The sequence below is a fragment of the Pezoporus flaviventris genome, unplaced genomic scaffold (assembly GCF_033815535.1).
Source record: "Pezoporus flaviventris isolate CSIRO_AGI_PZ_B2104156 unplaced genomic scaffold, CSIRO_AGI_Pfla_v1 ptg000002l, whole genome shotgun sequence".
NCBI classification, from domain to species: domain Eukaryota; kingdom Metazoa; phylum Chordata; class Aves; order Psittaciformes; family Psittacidae; genus Pezoporus; species Pezoporus flaviventris.
The window spans coordinates 22,858,496-22,886,421 of record NW_026892550.1 but is presented as its reverse complement, the minus strand read 5'-3'; the positions used below and the strand labels follow the sequence as shown (position 1 = coordinate 22,886,421).

General features: G+C 37.3%; 1 protein-coding gene across 1 annotated transcript in view; it reads right to left on the bottom strand.

The window, feature by feature from the left end:
- Window positions 1-16,433: 16,433 nt before the first annotated feature.
- GRXCR1 (glutaredoxin and cysteine rich domain containing 1) overlaps window positions 16,434-27,926 on the bottom strand; it is a 41,592-nt gene continuing 30,099 nt past the window's right edge. Inside the window, exons 4-5 of the mRNA XM_061471774.1 lie at window positions 19,939-20,004; window positions 16,434-16,729 (exon numbers count right to left, since the gene is read on the bottom strand). Of these exons, the coding sequence (XP_061327758.1) occupies window positions 16,550-16,729; window positions 19,939-20,004 (246 nt within the window). The 3' untranslated portion in view covers window positions 16,434-16,549. The remainder of the gene's footprint in view (window positions 16,730-19,938; window positions 20,005-27,926) is intronic.

Genomic DNA, 27,926 nt, shown 5'->3' with positions numbered 1-27,926 from the left:
GTCATATTGATATCAGTATCTCTCAGTAAATGCTAGGCTGACAATTCTTCCTAGTGCTCAGAGACTGCAAAGCCTCATTTTTCAAAGCAGTGCCTTGCATATGAACTCTGCTACTCATGGGCTGGACTAACTTACCAACCCCAGCCTGAGCAGCGTGTTTCACTTCAGGTGCCTTTTTAAAACACCTTTGTAGATTACTGCTGGTTAAGGTTGCTTGCCCTTTAGCTTATGGTCTTTTCAAAGACATGTAAGAACTGTTTGCAAAGGTTCTGCCTGTCGTTTTATTCCATGTTATTGAGAACAGAGGGCAAAATAATAAGGTGTCACATTTCCATTGTCTTTCTGCTCCTGTAAATCAATTAAGATCACACAGTTAAGAAAGTTTTATAGTACAGTAATTTTCATGAAAGTCATAATCATACACTGATGAAGCTGTTGACAGAAATATAAGCGAATAATCATCTGGCAAAGAATGAAACTATTAAAAGCAAAATGTCCTCTAGATCATCCCTAAGGATCAGCAGGTTTTACACCTGGCAGCTTTTCTTTATTTAATGGTATTTTGGTGGGAATTACAGGAGCCCAGTGTGTTTTACAGTACATTTAACCTCACATTTGAAGTGCTGTGCTTGGTCAGTGTGGGGTTAGAAGGTGCAGGAAGGAAGGAAAAGGAACATGGAAAACAACATTGTTTTGAAATTAGGAACTGAATGATCTTTTTTTCACTGCATATAACCCAGCCTAAAACCTTCATATACCCCAAGCTCGTTAATTACTACCAAAACATTTATCTGATATGAACTTATCATCACTGACAAATTAAAACTATATTAGCAGGATTTGATGTTACAGGAGAAAAATATAAATTACTGTATATTATAAATTATGAATTATAGAATATTTTTTATTCTACACAAGCACATTTTATTTTATATTTTCATCCACAGTTCATAGTATCATCAGTGATCAGTATAGTTTCATGTTTTATCTGTATGACAAATATTATATTTTTATTTAGAGACAGCTCTACCTTGGTAACTTCCTACATGAATTCATCAGCATTTTTATAATCTGTCATCTCTTGGCAGACTGCAGAAATGCCCTGTAAAGATAACGCTTTAGTTTGGTTCAGTTTCAGAGCCAAGTCTGGAGGGAAAATCTGTGTCTTACTAAATCATGAGCAGTCTTGTTTCTTGAACTCTCAGTGATGCTGGAAGACCTCAGAAAAATTATCAGACAATATAAAAATAATGTTATCGTAAATATCCTTGTTATTTGTTGCATTTTCTCCAACAAAAATGTTTCAGAGAAAGCATTCAGCATCCTGAAGTGCATGCGCTCTGAATACGAGTTTGATGAATAGTTGATGATGCATATCAAAGCATGAAAGGGAAAGCTTACAGACACCCATATGGTTGCTCATGGTGTAAACATTATTGTTTATATATATGTGTATACATATAGATGTTATATCAATAGTATATATTGATTGATGTCTTGGCTTCGCGAGCAAAGATTTGGGAAGGGCTTTACCTATGCTTACTACAAGCACGATGACCAAAGGCATGTGGGATATGCAAATCTGGTTGGAAAAAAGGGTGCTTAGGCAATCAGGAAGTGTCTGACCAGGACTGTCATCTCCTGAGCGATCTAAAGCTACCCATGCACTGGTCCATCCACATGCAAGGTTGGGTCTGCAGCTTCCCATGCACCTTGTCACCAGCGGTTTTGACCCTCGCCTGTCCATATAGACAAGTGAGAGTAAGCCCTTCCAGCCTGTGCAGTGGATTTTTAGGTGAGGGCAGTGTGCGTAGAACTGGCCCCACCCTTTACACCTGAGGTTTAACTGCCACGGCCTAGCAAGCTAGGACGGTGACAGCAAAGTCCACAGGTCGTAGGTTTTGTAAGAGTGTCCTTCTCTGATGGAAGACCATACAAGGCTAGACGAGCTCCATCAGCCCGGGTTTGAAGAGAAGAGTTTTCCTTCTCCTATGAGGAAGGCCTGTCTTCGCTAACGAAGATTCAGGAAGGGCTTTAACCCACATATTCTGAACAAGACTGTCATCTCCTGGCTCAATCTCAAGTGACAGATGACGCAACAGCACAACATCAAACATCTAGGTGGGATTCTGACTCAGAAGCATTCAGTCATAAGCTCGTGGTAGCCTCGTGCTAGTGGCTACTCAGCCACGCGTAAGCATCAGGGGTCTGAACCCACTGTTCCTCTCATGCTGAGCAAGATTACTATTGCAACAACACATCATCAGTAGGGTAAAACTAACCTGTCTCACGACGGTCTAATCCCAGCTCACGTTCCCTATTAGTGGGTGAACAATCCAACGCTTGGTGAACTCTGCTTCACAATGATAGGAAGAGCAGACATCGAAGGATCAGAAAACGACATCGCTATGAACACTTGGTGTTCATATATATTATATATATATACACACACACATACTTGTGTATCATTAATATGCCCATGACCTACTTAAAATATTCTGAGGCATGGTTTCAGTTTGGAAGGTATTATCTGCATATACATATTTACAGTTGCACAAACAGTATGGATCCATTCCTATATTTTCAAACCTGCTTACATCATCCAAACAATCACAAGCATTTTAAAAACTTGTTTTCATGTAATTTTACGAGTTTAAATGCAGTAATATTTGCATGGGTCAGAAGAGAAAACACCACAACAACAATCTATTTGTTTGTTCCTCTGGGTTGAGAAAGACTGACTTGCTGAAGAAGATTATTTCTTTGAAGAAGATTCTTTTAAGCTATGGTTTAGGCACATTAGAGCAAAAGAAGTGGTTCCCTTTTATGTCAGTACATTATTTGTTCCTTTAATCTCATCCTGGGTTGCCTCTCTTCCTGTATAACTGCCTGTGAATGAAGGTCCACAGCTTACGCTGATGCTCACCAGACATCTCCTTGTCCACCTGTAGTGTGGTCTGGGTTGTCTCTGTGCAATCTATTTCCTATGAAAAAGAACAGCCCTTTTCCACTGGCAACTAATTATTCTTGTGAAAACATAAACCCAGTGTTCCAGAGCTGGAGGCTTTGTCCTTCACTTTTAACCTTATCCTGTCCTGAAATTTCAGGAGCTGTAGTGACCCTGTTTCTTATTCAAACAGAAATTTTCTCTCATATTACTGTGCCTTTTTCTTATGATTCATTTTTGATCAAAGTGACAGAAGCTTTCTAAGCAACAGAATAGGGAAACAGGGAATTGCGCTGCCAGCAGAGAAAGCAGCAGGCAAGTAAACAGATCTTTCTCTCTTACATCGCTGTACACAGCATTACCTGTGAGCCCTCAAGAAGCAAGAGCAGCTCTGGGAAAAGCAGTGACGATTTTGCTGTCATGATAAAAGAGAGCTTGAAGCTGAGGTTGCAGAGCTGCATTGCCTGGGACAGAAACAACTGGGAACACTGAAAACACTCCTGAACAACCATCAAGTTCAGCTAGCTTCTTGGCATTTTCTTATTCTTGTGCATTTTTTTATTACCAGAAAAGGCAACAATATGACAAAACCATATTGTAACAATGTGTGGTTGACATGTCTGTGGTATCACTAGTTGTCTCAGTGTGACTACAAATTTTACCCAACGTGTGAACAATACAGTCATTAAGGAGCTTCCCAAATGCTTTGAATTACTTCTGGTATCTTGTAAAACTGCTGACAATAAAATGCTTTCAGGACAAAATTTCACTGATAATATACAGCATATCCCATATGGGCTTCTACCTACTCTGCTGGTTTCTTATTTACAACCTTATTAGGAAGAATATTGTCTTCTGATGTGCTCCAGATGCCGTTTCCATCATTTTCATCAAAGTTGTGATATCACACAAAAATCAAGTCTAGTATGTGGTTGGCGATGTTTCAGCTGATCCCTTCGGTTCATTGCCAATATTACAGTGTATGTCGTACTTCCAAAAACAGCTGTTATTGGGATGTGAAAGTTCAGAGCACAAACCACATATGGCAGGTTTTGACTGCAATTCCACCTACGCATGACTGTGCACTTTCTCAGTGAGGAATACTAAGCATGCAGCACTCAGAAGGAATGGTGCAGATCTAAAGGATGAATTAGGCTCCAGCCTGCCATAGGCAGATTCTTTCCTGTCTTTTGTCCACCTAAATCATGATTCAGTACAGCAGTAAGAAAGCAAAGGAAAGCACTTCAGCTCTCCTACACCATCACTTTGTACCTCTTCTGAGTGGTGCTTCAAGAGGTCCTCCAAGAGCTGCTCAAAGCTAAAGGCACTCAGCATCTCTGGCAGCAGGCCTGGATTTGTCAAACAAGACTGAAGAAGTAAGAAGATAGTAGCTTCAGCTTTGGGAATCCGAAGTTTCTTAGGGATTTTTTTCATTTATTTATTTTTCACTTTCATTAAGCTTTTTAACTTATGCAGGGTATTCCAAAATAAAATATGAGTCTCCTTTTCCCCATGAGGAACCTATCTCTTGTATCGCCCTACTATTAAAACACCATATATTTTTTTATTATTATTCCTCAATTCAAGATGAAGTAAAGAAGCGGACTTTACTTTGAAAACCTGGCTCTTTCACAGTTTCCAAGTATTTAGCAAAAGCCAAATTATTTAACTTCGTTCCCCGATTGGTATTATCTTATCTCTGAGAATGGAAAACTAGACAAATCCCCAAAATATTCTAAAACTTTCTGCTTGACTTCCAGGTCTATAATAAATGTGTGCCAAAGCTGACAAGGCACCTTCCAAACTGAGGCCAGCATCAGCATTTTGGGTTTTGACAGCATTTTATTCACCTTCCACAGAGATCATGAGTTGCTGAGATAATGGTTCCAACATGTGTCATATTACGGAGGTTACATAGTTCCTTTGTGTCATATTTCACATTGGCATACTGGGTAACATGATAGGCTCAGGCCTGTTGTCAGTGCAGGTACTATGGCCACATATGACATTAGGTGTGAAATATCTAAGCAGAAAGTATTTTCTTTCAAGAAAAATACAGGATCAAGTGATGCTAAGGAATATTTGTGCAGCTTTGACACCTGAGCTATCACACTGGCACACCAAGAACACTCACAAAAGGGATTTCTTCCACCACATTAAAATTCAGCCAACTCATCTAACTGATCTCTTGTGATATATGATATGCACTTAAGTCATGAGCTTAGAGCAGCTTAAATTAGAGCAGCTTAAATTAGAGTGAGTAAACCCCTGAAGTAAGAGAGGTACCTTAACAATCAGCATCTATTTTTTAGCAGGAACTTAAAATCCAAAGGAAATTAACATTTCTTCTAGAACGGGTTGCACTGCCTGTTCACTCCTGCTCATCATAGTTCTCATTTACAAAAATCCCCATCTTATTTACATCATTCATATAGATATATCATTAAGCAAGGTTGGAGAGAAGCAATGACACCTTTTGGCTGATCTTGTTTCTCAAAGGTATCCCTACTTTCCTCAGAAATAAATAACACTTCTGCCCCTCTGTTACTGATTACTTTAGGATTGCTCTCAAAGTCAACATCCCATTTACTGTGCCACAATTTCTGTTTCATTCAATCATGAAGACATGTCCTCTTTGCATGATTACTACTGGCAGCCTGTCATTTTCAAGCAATATTCTTCATGTTTCTATGACCTTCCCCAATGAAGTAAAAATAGAACCATGAATGACTGCCCCCAGATCACATCACTTTGAGCACATCTAGGCAACGTTTCTGTCCAGCCTCTGGCTTCTCTACAGCTACTACTGTGTGCAAGTTTCAAATATTTTATTTTATTAAAGAAAACAATGCTGCAAAAATCTATCAAAAAAATGCATTAACAAGTTCAACTGCTGCAGAGGATCTTCTTCAGAGTTTGCAGCAGAAGATACATTGCTAAAAATCCTAAACTTGATAGAATATCTACAAAAGGCCACATGGCATAAGTAAAACAAACTACAGCATTATGTGTCATTATTTTTTTCCCATTACAGGTCTCACAGTCTTACTGTCTACTCTGGCTTGCCTACACTACTACCTAGACTACTTCTGGGTTAGGGCTATTCTGCTCAGTCCTTTTCCCCCCATAGAAATAAGATTTATGCATATATGATGTTATATTAAGAAGAAAGGACATGCATTTTAATGTAACTATTATAAACTTCTTTGTGCTGGATGGTGATTTGCTCCAATATCACAGGACAGGGGGAAAAAAAAAAGGAATATAGTAATTTCACAGCAAGGATGTTCACAATTAATGCTAGAGTGCAAGTAATTTCATTGCATCTTACAGGCAACATGAGACCAGAGTGTCATCAGAGATCTATCCGACCCCTTTAGTGAAGTTATACATTAACACCACTTGAATACGATTTTTGAGATTGCTCTGTTTCAATGTATCCTAAATATGACCATTGACTTTGGACTGAGACAGCAATTTCCATTTGTTGGAAGGCTCTAATAGATTTAATCAGATTAATTTTCACTGTCATAAAAAAAAAAAAATCAATTAATTCTAAAGCAAAGGAAAAAATTCCTCCTTACTTGCACTAGAAGACTTTGATTCCAATAATGCTGTGTACCAAAATATCTTTTCACTATTCAAACCATTAGGAATTTAGTGTGATGTAATATAATTATAATACAAGACACACAAATTTTGTTTATTTAATTATGTTAGCTGGATTATTGACACAGTAGAAATTAAAGGTGAATCAAGTAGACCTAAAAGGAACTGCTGAAGATGCCAAGGAATGATTTAACTTTTGTTCTGTGCTTCAGAGGGTCAATGCTCAGAATCAGAATATAAGTGGCTGTTTTCCAGAACACAAAAATGTCCAGCCAGCAACTTACATGTGATTTCAAAATTTCATGTAATTCCCTATCCAAGGAGTAATGAGTCTGTATGATGTTCTGCCCCAGCTCAGACCAGAAAGACAGCTGTTTCTTTTTATTTTCTTTCAATAAAGAAACCCCAAATTTCTGTGAACAACTCAAGGTTCTATGGTATAAAAGAAAGAAAATGAGTGAAGAATTTCCATAATAGAAAAAAAAAAAATCTGAGAAGTTAGAAGACACAGCGAAATACAGCAAGGAGCTTTCCAGGGTTGAAGAGAGGAAGATATGAGGTCTATGAAGGTTTTTTTTTCAATAACTGATGTTACTTGTGGTCAATAATACTTATATTTTTTCCATAATCTCCCTTCAAATGAAAGAGAACATTCTGCACAGAACACATATATATCAAGCTACAGAACAGAAGTGCACAAGAGTAGGAAGCTAAAATCTAGTTAATAGTTTTAACTTGGTTGATTTAATTTAATAACAAAACACATAAACTATTTCATCCATGAAGGGTGGCTGTTTTCTTTCCTTCAATTAGGGGAAGCATCCACCTAATGCAAGTGTCATCATCATTAAGCATTTTCTCTTGCAATTAAGGCAATGGTGGTCACTCATAGATATGATGTTTTCCAGTATTTAGCCAACAGAAGCAGCACTTAATCTCTGTGCAAAATGACAAAATATTTGCGGCCAGCTTCAATTGTATCTTACAGGAGAAAAAATATCACTAAGCAAAAAAGCTCAAAAGTGAAGAAGAGCTCCAAAAACTTGTGACATCTTTTCTTAGTATGAAACATAAATCCTTCAGACAAAATATGATCCTTTTGTGATATCATGTAAAATGCACTCAGAATAAACAGGGATGACGTGGTGAATCTGCCACTCAGTGTTATGTAGCAGATTTCCAACAGAAAGCTCAATTTTTTTATTTGCATTACAACATATTTGATTTTTATACACGATCAGATTTAAAAAGGGAAAACAGTTATGTTACAGCTATGCTTAATTTAATCATTTCTAGTTATCTAATAGAATCAACTGAGAAAGGAAAGAAGGAAAGTCAGAAATTGCTAGGTTTTCAGATATAAACAGAAACTTTATACTTTAAAAAGGGGGAAATACTGCAAAGAAAATTTTAGGGTGAGAAAATTTACTGTATTCCAGTTTCTTCCTGATAACATCTGCATGAATCTGGGCATCAACAAAGATTGTTTTTTGTCTGGAGCTTCAGATTAATTTTCTCTCCCTCAGTGTCTCTGAGGCAAGCAAGGATGTTAAAACAGGGATGTTAAATCTGATTTACCATTCGTTACTGCTGTGCTGATCTTCACTATTGTGAAATACTTTCAGATTCACAGTCAGTAAGCCCTTTATCAATTTGCAATTATTTCTATTACTATTGACATGAAAGGCCATGTTGGGGAAAAGAAGTGCTTCGGGGAGTGAATAAAACTCTTGAAAATAAAACTTACCATGAAGTTATGCCAAAAAAAAAGAAAAGGAAAGGAAAGGAAAGGAAAAGAAAAGAAAAGAAAAGAAAAAAGATAAAAGAAAAGGGAAAAGAAAAAAGATAGAAAAGAGAAAAGAGAAGAAAAAGAAAAAAGAAAGGAGAAGAGAAGAGAAGAGAAGAGAAAGAAGAGAAGAGAAGAGAAGAGAAGAGAAGAGAAGAGAAGAGAAGAGAAGAGAAGAGAAGAGAAGAGAAGAGAAGAGAAGAGAAGAGAAGAGAAGAGAAGAGAAGAGAAGAGAAGAGAAAAAAGAAGCTGCCTCTCTGCAGATCGACATTGGTTTAAGACAGCTGGTTACAGGATGAGAACAGACCCACTCAGGGTGGCTTTGTCAGAGGACAAAGGCTCACACAAACTGAGGATTTAGGAGAGGAGGGTGGAATAAACTACCTCCATTAAGCAAAGTTAAACTCCTTGAGGGATAGATGAAATGAGTGAATCTGGGATCAAATTCTAAAACCAAGTTATGGCATAGCAAGATATTCTGGATCATAAGTTATAGCACAGTAAGGAAAGACAGGTAGTAGGAAATCTCCAAGACAGGACAGTAGGATTTCCGGCTGGGCACTGGGGCTATAGATATACCAAGTTGGCTGAAGGTAAGCATAACGTGCAGCATGATATATTTGGCATTATTGAGCATTAGATGTTCTTCAAGTATAGGCTGCAATAGGAATGAGTTACTGACATCATAAACCTGAGAAAGGAGTGGAGGATAAATGTGGAAAAATATTATAGGGTTTTTTAAACCATATTTCTCATGAAGAATGTCCTGGAAGATCAGATATGGTGGCTATAGAAAGAGGAGAGGACTTTATTGTTAAATTTTCTCTGATACAGGATGTGAACATTTGGTTGAGAATGTGAGAAAAGACTGATAAATTTAGGATCATTATTCCCCAAGCTGGTAAAAAAATGGGGGACATGGAAAAAGGCAGCACAGCACTAGTCAACTCAGTGCCCTGTGGCATTGTGGGGGATATCGCAATAATGCAACACCAAATATCAAAGAGCCTGGTAGCGAACCTGCATCCCATAGAAAGCACACTAATGGGTTTCTCTAGAACACTGAGGAAGAGGAGTACAGATTAAACTTTCTGATAGGTTTTTGTTTGTCTGTCTTGCTTTAGTTATTCTTGCTTCTCAGCTGTTTGAGGGATAGTCTACTCAAGTTAGAAGTAGTTCAGCTGTTTGATAGTTTTCTAATAAATTTTATTCCGTGATTATGATGAAAAGAAAAACTTATCAGCATCAGTTATTGCCATCCAGCTGTAATGAGAGGCTGCTTGATTTTCCTATAACACTAAAAGCAATGATTGCATTATCTCAAACATATGAGATTACTGTTTATTGTATTTGTGCTTATTTAACAAAAAAATTACAAGTTTTTACTGAGTTGTTTAATTTTGCAGACTGAGGTATTGAACTCTTCTCTCTGCCTTATTAGATCCCTGAGGCAGTATAAAACACTCATTTTCAGTCCAGCTATTTTAGTACATAAAGTTTAACATAAATGTATCATCCACAGGTTTAGAGACTTTTTGCTGGAGTACAATGTCTCTGTCATACTGTGTGCTATTCCCACCTGTCATATGATGGGAAAAAATAATGTGCAAATGAATTTTGGGGGTAAGACACAGTCTAGATGTTCTTCAAAGTCTCAGACATTGGCTCAAATCAGGGGCAGAATCCCAAACAGGAACACTTTAAAATTGGTATCAGGCGTTAGCTCAGAGGATACTCAGATTTAGATGATGCTTCTTAGATTTATCATTCTCATTTATTTATAATTTACCTGACTTGACATCAGAGAGGAATTTCTCCCATATATGACAGGCAAAAATACATCCACCAGATTTAATACTTATAAAGTAAAATAGCCACTGTTAAGTGGCAATTTGATGAGCATTCACGTTAAAATCGTGACATTTGAAGGCTTTCTATCTACCATTATTTTTCTACTTTGAACAAATCAGGTCAATAATGAAAATAATAGCTTGTAATCAACCCTTATGACTGATTACATAGCCCTTGCCTGTTTTGTACAGTTACAAAAGTTTTTTTCTCCAAATCAAAATATGACTGTCAGTCATCAGAAGGCAGTAACCTGCAGCATATTTCTTTTATATGCTTTAAACTTTTGGGTCACTAAAGGGTAATAATTTTTGTTGAACTTATTATCTGATTGTTGGGAGGAGTATCTTTTAAATAAACCTTGGTTTTCAATAAGATGATCCTTCACTTAGTGGGGAAAAAAATGAGGCCTCATGTCTTATTGCAACAGGGTTTTTCTTTGGAAAACTTCTTGGATTTCAAAAAACTTTTAATTAATTTGAAACCAATTTTTCGAAGTAGAGCCTAGAAACTAGAAGCAGCTTAAGCTGCAAGCATTTTTAACAGCTATTTCCTTCTAATGCAATTATTTCCTGATTCATCACCCCTAAACAAATCATTGCAAGAGGAAAGAAAAATAAGACTAAACATAAAGATTTATTTCTAATAATTTTTACTTTTCAAATTATTAATGGATTACAATGTTCTTTACTATCATCTCTACATTATTAAAAGATAACCAATCTAAATTCTTTTCCTTACTTAATTATTTAGACCATAAATATATCCTGTTGAAAGTTTTTGTGGTCAAATAATGTATCTCAGGCTAAGGAATAAAATTAATTTTAATGCAATAATACAAAGGCAATAACTAAAAGAAGTACCTGCAGTGTCTTCCATTATGTATTGACTCATAAAAATTGTAAAATTTAGCTCAGTAAAATTTGTTTCTTATTTTCATTAATAAAACCCCAAAACCCTCAGGAACTTTTTGTTCCTTTTTTCATGTGACACTGGAGTCAAAAGTAGGAAGTTTTCTTCCAATACGTGTTTCCTTACAGCATAATTAATTTCTCTTCTTTTAAGGCCTGTCATGTTCTATTCATTCATAATTATGAGTTCCCAGGTGCGGCAAAACAACTCAGAGTGATTGAACACCTTGGAGAGCATCAAGACACACTGCATTCTTATTTTAAAAGAGGCATTTATACTATATGCTATATAGCATTAATTATGTAACTCTGTATTTCACAGTGCATCACTTACAAAGGGAAGATAGCCTAGACCAAATCAACCAAGAATTTAAAACATTAGAATGTTTTGCATTGATTTAAGAGGACTGTGTCTGAGTTCAGCAAATTTTAGAATTAGGTTCAGAGGTCAGTAAGCTCTATACCTGATGTAATTTTTAGATATGAGCTGAAAGGCAACTTGTTTTTGTAGCATTGCCTGCAAAAACTCTCATCATTCCAAATGAATATAAAAAACTTTATTACAGTAAGCTGCTGGCAGGTAAGACAGTCTATCTCTTTTATGCATCTTTAGAAACAGTACTCCAAGGAAACAACCAGAGATTGAATGGAAATCAACCCCCAGACACACTAGTTTTTATTGAAAACAGCTGGATTTTTTTCCACAGCATATGAATATCCATTAGTGTGTTAAAAATCTAAGCTACTCCCTAACAGAGCAAACCCAGAAAAGTTTATTAAATGGTGTAATATTAAATAGTGTAATATTAGATCAAATTCATAATCACTATGGTCTTAAACTGTGCAATTGAGAAATATATTACTCTGAAATATCCCAATATTATTGCAAAAAAAAAATAAAGTGAGGAAGATGAACACTCTGCTTAAAGTGTTCCTCCCTATTTAGAGTAAGAAATTTGCTTACACTCTGCTCTTATGAACAGTAAAATTTTCTGCAGAGTAGAAGACCAGTTATATGCTCAGATTCCAGCCTGAGACTATGTGAAATGAAAGTACATGTAGGCTTGTCAACATGTGATCATCTGCTAAAATTGAGTATGCCATTATTTTCTTCAGTATGACGTGGCTTTTTACTTGGAAAGTGCCACATGCATTAGAAACATTCATTCTTTTCTTAAAATTCATCAGATCAATATTAATAACATGAAGTGAAGAAAAAATATTTTAAGTCAAAACCTACAGAGGAAAACCTACTACTTCAGCCTTGGGGTCAAACTTCAGGAAAAGAAATCTCAAAAAAAGCCCCTAATCACCATCTGGTCACTAAAATTTCACATACACAACTTCTCCGAGTACTTTTTCATCTCAGATGGGTCTGAATTCACATGCGTGATTGTGTGTAGATACTGAACAGGCACCTAACCTCTGCAGACATCTTGGGCCAGGTATGAATTAGGTTGCTAGTCCCTATCACATCAGCATTTGATTTTGTTTTAGAAAGTACTCGTCTATATTTTCCTCTACCTCACAACAGGCAGTTGCTTCTTTCCCAAAAATTCACCAGAGGAAGTTATCCATATCCAGTCTAGTGTTTTCTGTCTAAATCTGTTTCATTTCCCCCTCTGTTTTAAACACTCTTCTTATTTCTTTTTGTTTCAAGTTTCTCCAGTTAGGTAAAGTTAGTTCAAAAGTTTTCTCCTTTCAGAATTGTCATGAAGTCACCAAAGCATGTGTATTCTGCAGGTCATTATATACTGCAACATCATATTTGTTTAGTCAGTCAGGGCGATATATACAGTCCCCAGAGCAAGAGTCACAAAGTGTTTGTTGCTTGTACCTAAAACAATTCTTTTATTTGTCAGTCAGTAAGAGCCTTTGCCATGGCAGGGCGTGCATTTAACCATGAAGGTTCAAGCACCCAAGACCTCACATGCCCCTGATGTAGAAGCCAGTTCCCTGTATTTCAGTTTCTACTTTTTAGTTCTTTTACATGAAGGTAACCACTAGCTAGAGCCCATGAGGAAAAAAAAGAAGTGAAAAACTGAATTTATAGAAACATCAGAGAACAAATTACATCATGTCAAGTACTAGGACGTGAATCCTGGTAAAGCCAAGCCATCTGATGGCTGTAGCATGTAAGTATGGAAAATACATAGCCCACTGGAAAACATGCTGCAAATTACAAGATTGAGAACTCAAGATCTCAGGATCAAAAAGAGTATTTTGCAAAGCCTATGGATTACCTTGCTCTCTGACAGATGTTATAATATATGTTAATATGCTGAGCCGACAGCCAAAGAACATCTACTTGGATCCTTACTTTAGTGTAGTGATGAGGGAAGAAACAAGAGCAGCAGAGCTTGATGAACTTAGAAAGTTTCCTATACAAAGATAAAGCTGAATTAATTTTATTTATCAGAGGAGATTGCTGCTAACTCCTTGAAAGCAAAGTTGCAATACCAGTATAAATCAGACCTGAGCTGCATTCCTTTGTCCTTTCTCAGAATGACTTGAAAGTTGTACTGCTAGCTTCCTGATACATACCTTATACCAGGAACTGTCATATCCCTGAGCTGGTTCCTAGGTTTGCCTTAGTAATGTTGCCATTCTGTCACCTTTAGTCCTTATAAGACAGAGCAAGCAGAGAAGCCAGACTCAAAACCCCAGCAAAGGTGGTAAAGCATGTAATAAAAACACCCTCTTTAAAAAAAAAAAAAAAACACACAACTTATTATTTTTTTTCATGAAGGCTGTTACAAGGAAAATAGAGCTGGAGAGAAAAAGATGGTAATTCAGTCAATGACAGAGGAGAAAAGAACTTTTCCAGTATTGGAAACTTGTTATAGGTGTCTTGAGAAATATATAGTGTCTGAGGAATGCTCCATTTGAGAGTACTACGTTTCCTGTGTTTTATTTTGTCATCTTCTAGTCTCCCATAAAAAGTATCTGAAAAAAAGGGTTTACTGAACATGACCTTTTGCTTTCATCATTTCTACTTCTAAAAGGAGAACTAAGGAGGTTTTCCTGCATCTTTGCTTGAAGAAGTTAAGCGCCTCTGTTAGAAAAGTAGTGCCTTGACTAGGACTCTCTAGGTTTCTTTCATGGCCCCTGAGATAAATCAGGAAATAAACTTTTAGTTTCTTAGTATATTTGTCTTACTCTGAAAATAAGTCATCTTTTGATTGCCTGAGTGGTGGGAAAACCTACTTCAAACCCTTATTCCAGGTCAATGAAGAACATTTTCAATGAAACTGAAAATGTGTAACATACTTTGACGAGTTATAGAAGCTTGGACACATGGTTCTTTACTTAGAAGAATGGTGATATGGACTATCTCATCAAGCAAAATGTCTTGGGGTGAAGACTGTGGAATTGCAGTATCACAAAAAAAAAAACTGGCATTTTCTTCAACAGTAATTTCCTTCAAGGACAGATTTGCTTATGACATCTTAAGTGCAGTATTCACTACTGCGAATGTGCTCACTCCCTAGATCCATAGCATGTTAACAACTGAAGTAAGTTTTCGTGCATCAGTAATGACAACATTCTACATATAGGTATTAATATTTATGTTACATTCCATTCCTTATCATAGCAGTCTAGTCTACAATATTAGCTAGAAGTGGAGGCTACATGACAGTAATAGAAAAAGGGAACTGTATTTTCTTTCTTTTCTTTTTATCCAGGCAGTAATAAGTTAAGCACATCTGCAGTTCAGAGTTTTATAGCTGGAGTGATGCTAAGCACTGTGAATGACCTCTGCAGAAAACCGTCTCTCTCCTCTTATCAGAAACAGAATCCAGACACTCCCTCTGAGGCTCACTGTAGAAGCTGTAGGAGCAGTAGAATCAAGCCTGCACATTCAATATCTCATAGAATATGTATAATTCCCTTAGATTGAAATGGTCAAAAAGATTAGTTAGCCCAGCTTGTCCAACTCTCCAGCACAGCTGCCACCTCTAGACATAGCAAGTGAGAGGAGGTAGAGGAAAGTTTGTTGTCTGCTGTTTCAGATGAGGGAAATAAGGCATCAGGAAACACAAACGTTATCAGAAGAGGCTTTTTTTTGTAAGCCACACATTGTGCAACTGTAGCTATCCTGTTTTATACCACAACTATGCTGTGCCCAAAAACATGGAAAGCCGAGTTTCCCATCACAGACAAACGAAGGTTGTATGGGGAAGTGAGAAGGAAAATGGGATCCCCACCAGATTAAGCAGCATCTGGTAAAGTCAACTCCACTTACCTAACACTAATGAGCACAGCTTTACAAAGAATGAACAAAAAGCAAAAAAATTTACATGGCTTGACATTTGCTAAAGCAGTTTGGGCAGGATAGAATGCCTACCATTTATTTTGGAAGTCTTTTACAACCAACACCAATTTCAACAACATGCTAAACCTATGTATTGCTTGTGCCAGTACAAACTGACTATAAGAACAGGAGGAAGATGTGCAAGGTCTACATAAGCAGAAGGTGGTGCTCCAGTAAAGTACCCTATTAAAAAATACTCTGTGGACGTGCATAAGTGCTATTCCAAACTGAAATATCTTCAATATGGAAAGTACACAGTGCAATGAGTCTATTTGCTGTCTCTTGTGCTCGTGGGAAAACACACCAAAAATGACAAAGGTGTGTATAGTGTTTGTACTGTCTAGGGATAGAGAAGTGGCCCTCCTGTAGGGAGCAGAACCCCTAAACCACTCATGCCAGGCTAGCCAATCAAACCACAACAGTTACTAACCTGAAAAAGCAGAAATCTCATCTTCAGTTGCTTTATATGCAATTTATAAAGCTATTTGATATTCTCAGTTGATCACTGTAAGATCTACTGTAATATATAGGATCATAAATCTCTGAGATAGTACAACAGTTATTAATATCTACTATATTAATAATTTATGTAACTTTAACAACATTTATTTAGTACAAAACACAAAGCAGTACTGAAAGAGAAAACTGATTCATAGACTTTCAAGAAACATTTCTGTTCTCTTGCTACTTAAAATTCAGCCATCTTGGGCTAATCCATATCACAAAATCTGCATTCTCACTGATCTTGAAAGCAGCAACTATTCAATTATCTGAAGCTTAAATTTCATTTTGCTGTAATGTTGAGGGCATTGTGCAGAAACACATACTCTCACTCATGATACCCTATAGAAAAAGGGAAGACACCACATCCAAAGGGCTGATTATACAATAACTTTTAAAGACTACAAATGTCTTTATAAAGGAAGTAGAAAAATATATTTATGGTTAGAGAGAAAATATATATTTATGGTTAGAGACCTAAATTTAAAACAGCAGAAATGACCAAGCAAACAGAAGTATACTACAAATGGAGTTTTATTGACTGAACTGGATAAACAGATTAATTTTAAAAAATCATATTACAAACTGGCGCAGTGCCATAAAATCAGTTTGTACATGTGGAGATGCCATTCTTAGCCTGCACAGCTCCTGCAGCGCTGTAGCCCATTTTCATTACAAGCAGTACACTTGAGGGCTTTGAATGAGTCTGTAAAGCAGTTCCGAAACACAGACATCTTGCTCCCATGGCACGCTGAGCACGGCAGGAAACCAAAGCCACCACAAGAGGTGCACTCGTGAGGATGCTGGACTCTCTGCTTAAAGAAGAGTGTGAGAAAGACAAAAATGTTACCTTATCAACTACCATAAACTCTAGAAAATGAGGGCTTCAGGACAGATGAAAGCACACATTCTGGTTCCCATCTTGAGCAACACCCACTGCCCTATCTCACAGTATACCACCATGGAAGGCCATTATGTCTGCCTTTTCCTTTGGTCAGATCTATATGCAATGGTCAGAGAGGCTCACTGCAGGATCATCAGTCACATTATACCTTAGTAGCCTGTGTCTATACTTGCCAAAATAGTTAGCTAAAGGATAGCTTTTGTACATTACGCTAATATAGTTTAGGTCTAGATCAATTTTAAGAAGTATTGCAATTGATTGAATCTAAACTCTAGGCAGTTTATGTTGATATTTCCTATGCTGTACATTAAGATATTATGATTTCTAGCATTTGCATGCTTGTGTTGAACATATTGTTCCCATTACAGTTAGAGTTGATCATATCAGAAAGCAATTCATAGCTTCTGACAAGTACTGCTTGAGGAAATAAGTGGTATATTCAAATTTATGGGTGTAAAATGCTGAAGCTTTAAGTGTAAAGAAGAATTATCTGTGTTCAACAGTTATACCTAGAGAAAATTGTTGCAAGCAAGGCTTGGGCTCCCTCAATTGTCCTAATTCCTGAGTAAAACAATAATTTTACTCTATTTTGTATTGGATTAAAGGCACTGGGGAACACAATAAGAAAATTCAAAGACATTTTTAAGTTTAACTTGCTGAAAATGTGGCTGGTTTGTTTAACGATAGCCTTAAAGTTCTCTATCAGAGAAATAAAAGGTACACCAAGCTGGGGACTTACCACAGTACAGATAAGTGGTTTTAACATTACACTGTTGAGTAAAGACTTTAGAGATTTATTGACAAAGGAAGAAAAATCCAGACAATTCCATAGTCTGAGGATTATGCACCACTAAAAAATCAGTCACAAATTGTTACCAGCGTATACTAAAATATATACAGATAAGATAGTCTTTCTTGTAGCTTCATAGAGAAAACTAGAGTTTTCTGCAAAACCATTAATAATAGCAGTCACTTATAGACAACTCAGATGAACACACAAAAAAAAGGTGCTTTTTGCTCAGTAGCTCATAAACTTGCTGTTCTTCTTCATCGTGCAAGCTACTTGATTAGCTACATGTTAATTTAAAAGTTACTATTAACTTTTTGATAAATATTTAATGTAAAATTAACATTCCTATTATCTCAGAAGTACTCACGTCTTTTATAATTTATGATGGCATTTTACTTCATTGGACATTGCTGTAAATAATCTTAAAATCTTAAGAGAATAATATTTTAATCTCTACATTCATTATTGTTTGTTAGGTTTGTAAGTAACTACCCTTCCATGTAGTTAAGAGAACTTACAGAAAAAAAAAAAAAAACAAATGAAAAATTGCTTTAGCTCAGTTCCTTGAAAAATGGCCATTCCTTTCTTGACCTGATGACAGCTTCCATCATCACCTTCTGCATCTTCAGTAATGGAAAAACCTGACTGACCCTTACAATTGTAGCAAACCCATTAAAAAAAAAAAAAACAATAGCAAAAAACTAACAAACAAAAGCCAGTGAAGCAGTGATTGTATTCAATAAGCAGTTATCAGTCTGCTATAGTCTGGCATTGTTTGGTTTAGAGATGTAATTTCTTTCCCAAGTTTAGGACACACATTGCTCTAGGTAATAATGTTATGCAACCCCCCCAAAGTAGGATCTGAGGATCTTTAATTCCGAAATAATGAAACATATTAAGGAGGTGTATTAGCTAACCTTCGCATTCATCCATAAGAATGATGCATGTTTTAATCATATCTGTAGTTTTGTTTAATAGTTTCTGGTTAGTTATCCAATGTTGTTCAATATCAACCGGTTCTTCTGCATTTTATACAGAAACACATAAAACATCATGAGGCAAGGAAAGTTTTGCTGAGTTAAGGAACAGGCCACACAAATGCAGAAGGTACCACCTGTATTTTTAGGGGATGAGGCAGTTCATGATTTGCTGGACAGTATTAAATCTATCTCCTTAATAAGACAGGGGTGAACAACCCTTGGGCTCAGCCTAACTGGAACTTCTGGTGGAACTCAAGAAGGAGATTGGCTATGAGAAACCAACATGCCTCACAAAGTGGTAAACTCAAAGGTGTATGGTATACAAAGAGTTACTGAGAGCATGTTAGGAAAGCATATGCTGTAGTTTGGCTAAATGCAGGGCAAGAAAAACTTTGGGGTTAAACTAACTAGATGAAGCTTTGCTTTTTCAGCGGTGTGTTTTACAAATATCATATCCTCATTATCTATTTTTAATGTTGATACTACATACTTCTGAAGTTTATGTGTTATCTTAATTTGATTAGGGGTGTTTTCAAAATAACAAGATAATTAAAAGCAATACATTCCTTTTCTAAGGACACAGCTATCCGTATAACCCAGACATTATGACGCAGGTCTCCCCAAAATGTACTTTGATGCAGACTATGCAAAGGAAAACAGAAAATGCCTTGAGCGGCCAAGAGCACAAGACCAGCAGAAAACTGGTGACCAGTAGAGCTCCTAGTTTACAGCAAAGCTGTGAGAGCAAACTCACACTTCAAGAGTCTTCAGGGAGCATGCATCAGCTGACCACGATAAGAGGCAAACTTAACCCAGAGAACTTCAATGTACATGGCAAGCTAGGAGCTGGAAAAAAAGCGTGATAACTTGTAATTTGAAATCTGTGCAAATTGGTGGATTCAGAAACTTCCAGCATTTGTCCAGATTTTGTAGATGCGCAGCTTCAGTTCTGGTCAGAATGCAGATGTGCAGGTACCCAGCCTATTCACGGCAGTACACAGGGAAGGGGTTCAGCATCCACACAAGAGGCTTGCATCCCCCAGGGCATGGTGAAGGTTAAATATTAAAAATGGTGTCAAAAGTTATGGGAAAGTAAAAATTACCTGCCTTTCCTGCTGTGACAAAATCAAGAGAAAATAAGGGTGGACATTTTGGTTTGAAGTTCTTGTCATTCACATTTCTCAAACTAATTGGGTTGTGATACTCTCATATCGTTCATTCAAAGAGAAAAAAACATTTGGGATCATAAGTTCATAACAGAAGACAAGTAACTGTTAAAACAGGAAATTTATTCAATTGAAAATATCCAATGCAATGTCTTATATTTATTTGCAGAAATACAATTACCTCAATTTTGGTTAAGAGATCCTGCAGTTCCCCAGATTCATTCATTAGTAGAATTTTCTCAGCACCCTATTTGAAGAAGAAAAAGGAAAAGGTCAGCTATTTTAGCATGAAAAAAAAAAACACAGATAATTAGAAGATTTGGGTTTGAAAATTTTATCAGGCTGAGGACAAATTTGACTCAAAATAAAGTATTTTGTCCTTAGGTCAAACTTAGGAAAGCTAGAAGGAGAACAGAATTGCAGTTCTGACAGTAGTGCCTGAAGTTTGTTACCAGGTGGTATATCACGTTGCCTTTTGGGAAAAGTTGACACAGCTTTGGAATTCTGATATGGTTCTCTTTATTTTACAAACATTCTCTTTCCTGACAGAATAAAAAAATATGTCTAGTTACCTTGTCAAAAATTACAATTACAGAAATATACAACACATCAGAGAATGTAGCAAAATTAAAGGAGGAAATTGTATTTCAACTATTCTGGCAGTTGAGCATTGAATTAAGACATAATATGCCTAATGTATAACACAAGGAGAGAAAGGGTAATGAAAATACTGTAAAAACATTAAAGTCAGACACAGCAATGAATAATAATAATTTAGTGCAACTGCATTAGGCCTCTGAGGGGTTCTATGATCTGAACCTGAGCAGTCCTGAAGTGGGTTTTCTATTTTCCTCCTGAAGGTAAATGCTAAGGGATTATTGCAGACAAAATTAAAGTGTCAAAGATGACATAAAACTTTATTTTTTTTTTTTTAATTGGATGGACACATTTGAAGGTTTACATTTTACTTATGTAACCAAATTCACTGAATACTAAATATTACCAAATACTTATAGGCCCTTTCAATCAGTGGATCAAGAGAAATCAATGAAAATTGAGGAAACTGAGGCTGAAAGTGAGGTACCTGCTGCTAAGGGTGACTGGCCACATCTAAACCATGGTGGATTTGTGCCATCACTCTGCCCCAGTTTGCTGATCCCTGCAGGTGTAGACTGTTAAATTTTATCACTGAGTTTGCTTCTGGCATGAGCTGCAAGGTTTGGTCAGATGCTGGTACACATCTGCAGTGTGGTGGGATGCTGGTACACAGCTGAGGTGAGGTGGGATGCTGACACATGGCTGGAATGTCCCATTACTTTGAGCTGCCCACAGTCAGCCAAAGGGGGTCTCAGCCCCAGCCCCCCACCAGTACTGCTCTTCCTGTTACTGGAAGGCACAGGAAAAGCTGCTGCAGAGCGCAATGAACACATTAGGATCACTAATGTACTTGTTAGTGTCCAGCCATTTATAGTGCCTTGCTGGGGACTGCAAAGGCTGCAAGTGCGCAGGCAAAAAGTCAACTAAAGGCCAGCAAAATATTGCAAAGGATTTTATATGACACCCTACTAAGGTTAGTTTCCCTACAGAAAGTGTTTTATTCTGGCTTTGCACAAATACATATACATATAAAAAGAAGCACTTTTGACTCAGCTTTTTTATTTTCATTTCAGTTAGAAAGCAAAATAGTATTTTAGTGGATGTGCATGACAAAAAGCATTATTTAAAAAAAAAAAAAACTATCTACAAGGTATTTAGTGTGATCAATTAGTCACAGAAAATGACAGAAGACAGATTGCGTAACCCTACTTGTGCTGATTCTTCTATTGAAATCTGTTACAGATCATGGGTACATGGTCTACCAACTTTGACATATGCATTATGGCTCTCTGTGTCCCCAGCAGAGCAGCTATTAGCAGTCTATCGGCCCCTTTCACACTTGCTGTCTAATTTTTTCTTCTTGCACACAGAACAGGCAATAGGAGTGATTGGCATTACAAAATGAGGGTTTGCCAAGGCAGCCCGCAAAGTGTTTGCTCTGGGCCTGAGTACACTGCAGCAGCTTAAGAGAAAGCTTTCACTGCCCATCTAATGCAGAGGCATTAAGAATTTGCAGCTTATTGATGTAATTGCAGCACTGCAAATTACCTAAGCTAGACAAGCCCCGGTTTGCTGCTGTTTAGGAAAGGATCTCTAAGGCAGCAGTTGGCAAAAACATTCCTGTGACTCCTGCTCCATGTGACAGTGCTGCTGTATGACAATGCTGACTGGCTTTTACAGCAGTATAATTACAACTCTGACAGGCTTTCCGTTATAGATTCATACTTTAAAAGGTTTATATTTCATATGACATTCACTTGGCCAGCTGTGTTACTTGCAAAGTGGAAAGCCCTGTTATTATGATTTTAAAATTAAAAAACAAACATCCAAATGGCTATCAAAATTTTTAAGTGTTTCAGCATATCTTTTCAGATTAATGGCTGCCTCAAGTGAAATTTGCAAGATACTTTGCAGAGGTTAACCTTCCCTTTGGATCTGTGAATTTCAACACAAGAGTCTATAATTAACAGAATAATTAAAGCAACTGTTTAATAAGCCCATTAGCTGTTTTCTAACCAGAAAATGCTTTCTTTTTATTCCTGCATTGTGCTCAGTCACTATTTACCCACAAGGGGATGTGGAACATTAAAGAGTCTGTCCCCCCTAAGACACACATAGGGAGCATGAGGGACAGTGGCCATAACAGTTAGAGAAGCAGCAGGGAGAACTGAGTTTTCAGTTTTGTTAACCAGTGACATTTTAAACTACCAGCCTGTGAATCTTTACCTACTCCCTTCAATAGCTCCATATCTTTGTGGAGGAGCCTCAGAGCTGTGGTCAGGTCTTCACCCTTCTTTTTGCAAGGAAATGACAAATCACTCAACACATTTTTAGATCATTTTCATTCTTCAAAATATTTTCCCCGTTTTCTCTTGATAACATCCAGAAATTAGCATAGTATTTCAGGTATTATCGCACTAATTGCAGAACTAGGACAAATCCAAAGTCCGCTACATTTCCTACTGCCCCAGTCCTGACCTGTCATTAAACCTGTCTGTTGCTCACCTGTCTTGGATGCAACATTACAATTTTCATGATGTAATTCTTCATCAAGGAATACACATAGGTCAGTATATGGCTCTGCATTTGGCTATACTAGAATACAGAATGCTTATTTTGGGAAGCAGTCTCTCTTCCACATCTTTTTTTTCTCTACAGGCAAAAATCAGCATGTCACTGGGACATCTCTTTTGTGACGCACACTTGCTCTGTGTCCCTTATTTTCTTAAAAATGAACTTTGGGTATGTATACAGGCAAGACCTCTTGCTAAGGCATCAGAATGTAATCACACATCTTACCAACGCTGGAACTGCAATGATTTTTCACTGTGGCTTACCAAGGAGACAGGCTGTATATACACCCTTGTCTGCCCAGAGCTCACACACTTGTCAACCTACACCACTACACCTCCTACAGTGAGGTGCCCCTTGGTCACAAACACATGGGGCATGATTAAATGCCTGGAAATCTGCCCATTAACTGAGAAAATTGACACTGCAGTGTAGTACCAGTACCAGAAATGTTGGATTTGTTATGGAAAAGATTTAAATAAAGAGCTATCAAATGAATTGAACCCTGCTGTTCCTGAAATGTTAAATTGCAGAATGGAGGAAATACATGGGAACATGCTAGGTGACTCGTTGCAATAATTATATCATGGTTCTACTGACACAAAGCCATTCATATCCACCCCACCAAGTGAACACCAGGAGAATGTGTTTACTCTGACAAAACCTGGAGGCAACTGAGAGCTACTAATTATATATGGGCACTGGTGAGCAGCAAAAATAAGCTTATAAATAATATATATAATAATTCTTGCATAACTAAAAATATGTTACACAGATATTTTCTAAAAGTCAGTTACAAAAATAGCTTCATTGGGAAATAATCATAAGCAATGAGTTAAAATAATTTTACTGTAAATCTCATGCTGTTGTGAATTCGTTACATCCGGGAAAACTAAATAGGAGAGTTTCGTCAGGAAAAAAATGTTGAATTCACATATACGAAAAAGATTCAAGTAGGTTTGCATAGCAAGTGAACACAGTTCAATCATGTATTCAAAGTGAAAAATAAATGTATTTTAAATCCATTATACAGTGAGGTAACATGTTTAATAAGGATTACTCTATTTGGCCTTTTTTATGTGCATCCCTTTTCCAGCAGAATGGTCTTTGCACAACATGAGCATCTAACAGTCCAAGTGCCTTTGTAAAAGCATAAATAAATGTTTGGTTGTTTTTTTTTTTTTTTCTGTGTAGCTATTTTTTGGAAGTCACTTTTTATTCTTCTTTGGTGTCCCAGCAGATGGCATAATTCTATTTCAAATGGAAACAGCCTCAGGTGAAAAGGAGGGATTAGATCAGCTGGTAAAGAGCATGCTGCAGAAAGAACCTGCAATTTCCTGACAGACTGATATTTAGACAGTGTGTGTCAGGAAATACCATAAATCAATCCTAAAAATATGAGAAGATTAAAATACCTGCTGTACTTCATATTTAGCCTCTGTCATGCTTTGCTTGACAGAAGCTAAATATGATTTTTCTATTGCTTCTGCCCAAGTCATAGGTTTGCTTCATTCCTCCTGTGCAGATAACGGTAAATTCCACAGCACTGTGAAGATTTCCCCTCACAGCCTGCAGTGCTGTAGCAACCTTGTCCATGCTTCTAATGGCTTGGATACTGTACACTCTGTTAGATGCACATATGCTGTGTTATGGTGCTTTTGTTACATTTATCTCATTAAAAATAATCTTGTTCCCTTTCAAAACTGTACCTATTTTAATTAGGGGTTGTGTGTGGTTTTGTGGGTTTTTTGTTCCTTATGACTCACCAAAAGTTGCATGGATGGCTTAATATAGATTCCCTTTTGTATTGCTACAGGCATACTCCTTCAGGAAGGGATTTGCCAGAAAAAAAAATATTCAAAATTAAAAGAGAAGAGGGAAAAAGATATTGCATTATTAATTCACCAACACACCAGGCTTCTGAACTTGTGTTGCGCTTGTATGTCAGAATATAATTATCATAAAAAGCATTATAGAAATGTCCACTGTTACCAATGAGACCAAATTCTGTAAATAGTTCTCAATTTCATTTTAATGAAACATAAAAATGAAAAACATAAAAATGGAACCTCAGCACAGGTTCCAACCAACTTGCTGTCTTTGGAGTCACTGATGCATTGTCTTCTTAAGGTGCCAAATCCACCAGGCATTGACATATCTGGGAGATGAATAGTTCATTTCCAGACCTTGACAATAAGCAGAGTTCCCCCATTCTTATTTCTTTTCCTAAATGGATGAATGCCAGCCTCTCTTATGAAGGAAAAACTCTGCCATAAAATAATGGGGTTTGCCACATTTACCAGAGTGTGTGAGCACAGGTCCCTTGCCCATGCAAGTGTTCAAAACAGGAAGTGTTCAAAAAAAACTTCAGATGAGTCCCTTAGCGATATGATTTAGTGGTGGTCTTGGCAGTCCTAAAGTAACGGTTGGACTTGATGAGGTCTTTTCCAACCTAGTTGATCCTTTGATTCTATGACAGATTCACTCTGGGGGGTCTCCTTTCCCATCACCCGGACTGTGCTCCATTGGTGGCCCCCTGGGCTCACAATGAACTTGGTTTTCCCATCCTGGTTCATCTTAACTAAAACACAATAGAGTGGTGCTGTAGCAAGCAGCAGTGCTCCCCCAGCACGATGGCAGTTAGTGGAGAGCATTCGAGGACAGATACCTTGTCTGCAAGCAGAGGTTGGGGGCTCCCACACTGGCAAAGTTAAGGGCTGCTGCTATCCTGGCTGGCATCTCCTGGACTTCTCCCTGCCCACAAAGCAGATTCTCCACAAAAATAGCACTTTTACATGGAGTAACTTTAATCCTCCCCTCAACCTAACATCTGTTCCATTTAATTACAGTGTTCCCCATGGATTTAATGAAAAAAAGAAAAAGGGGGGGGAGAAGAAAAAAAACACTGCCCATGCCTGATTTTCTTCTGTTATTTTTAGAAGATCAACTCCTTTTGTTTTCTTGTGTTATACAGTGTGAATACGCTGTCATGCTGTAATAAATGTCTGTAGACCAGAACACAAAATTCTTTTTTCTTTTTTTTAACCTACAGGAGATAAAACCTCTTGACTACCTGGAAGCAGGTAGTTGGCCAGCTAGATTTGTCTCTCCCACAGACAGCTACCTTCCTAACTCACTTGCTTTCTATTCCTATACCTCTCCAAAGAATCTAATACAATGCTAAGAGTTCTAACGAGATTGTGTTGCTTGTTACACTGTTGTTCCTCTGTTAAAAGACAAGTTTCCCATGACCTTATGCTTTGACCTCATAGCAGCCTTCCGGTATTTGAAGGGGGGCTATAGGGATGCTGGGGAGGGACTCTTCATTAGGGACTGTAGTGATAGGACAAGGGGTAATGGGTTAAAACTTAAACAGGGGAAGTTTAGATTGGATATAAGGAGGAAATTCTTTCCTGTTAGGGTGGTGAGGCACTGGAATGGGTTGCCCAAGGAAGTTGTGAATGCTCCATCCCTGGCAGTGTTCAAGGCCAGGTTGGACAGAGCCTTGGGTGACATGGTTTAGTGTGAGGTGTCCCTGCCCATGGCAGAGGGGCTGGAACTAGATGATCGTAAGGTCTTTCCAACCCTAGCTATACCATGATTCTACTCTATGATTCTATGATGATTCTATCATCTTTAGGGAAAAAAAAAAAAAAAGGAGAAGCAGTGAATTAATGAGCTATCCATCATATCAAAATGACTGTAATCAGGTTTCCCCTACAGCTGAGCAAATAATTTATTCAATCCATTTCAGTACTTTAACTAAATTCTTTTGACAAATTGATCACTCACGGAGATTTTCTTAGTCCATCATAATTCATTACTTTTATTTTTAACATTAGAATTAGGTGTGTGAATCTTAGTCTGAATCCTGCTGAATTTTAAGCTGCTTTTGAATAAAGCACTTCTGCCCCTCCTGGGGAACTCTCCAATTCAGGGGTTTGATAAAAGCATCTTCTATTATGAAGTAAAATTTACTGTCTGCTATTATTCTGCACATAGGTGATTTTGCAGTTGCTGTAGCAGTCTGGTGAGCCCTGTCGCAGCAAATGCATTTGTTATGGTGCTCAGAAAGCCTGCTTCATGCAAAGCACATAGAGAGCTAACAAGGAGATGAGGAGGAAGAGGAGAAAGGGTATTCAAGTGTTTATACAGGCCCAATATCAATTAGGGCTGATCGTTGATTACATTTCCTTTCGTTACTTAACTCTTTTGTGAAAATGAAAGTGCTAAGCGATACAAACACAATAACCCCACTGTGTTTAAATATAGTTTGCCTTCACAAATCACAGTCTCCCTGTTGGAGCTAATTGCTAGCTCTTTACCACTTAAGACAAATACCTTGTCTGAGCTCTCAAGCTGGTTTTTTTTATGCCACTTTCTAGAATCTTTTTCTTCTAAACTCTGATTTCTTCAGTTTCCAAGAAACGCATTTCGAAAGTACAGGCTGGCGTTAATGGAAAGGTAATTTCAAATATCAGCAGGTTTTTATACCCAGAGTACCAGAGACCAAACTTGGACTAGAGTTATCCATTTGGAATTTATGTCTGGCAACAGGACAGAGTTGGGCTGTTTTTTTATCTCTTACTGCTGGACTTTTGTAAAAGGAAGTAGTGATCAATTCTGTATTGAAAATAATGTTCAGTTGGTTACAGATCCTCATACAGACTACATCATAAAATTTAGTATGTGTTTCAGGTCTGGCTCCTCAGCTGTTAGTTTCATATTCACAATAGATATTACTAAAATACAGGCTTATGCTATATGTATTCATCTTCTTGCATCAATCTTACATACAACTTCCCATAAGGGGAAGAAAAAATAAAATCTATTTCTCTAGATTTTCAGTTTCAGCTACAAAGCTATTACTGAAGAAACATGGGACAGCTTAGATTGTGTTACTAACTCTTATTCCCTTCCTGATAGCTTCTCTTGGGCTGTCTATTGCATCTTCAGGTCAAACCTACTAGTGTGTATCCGTGCAGCACATACCCCAAAGGG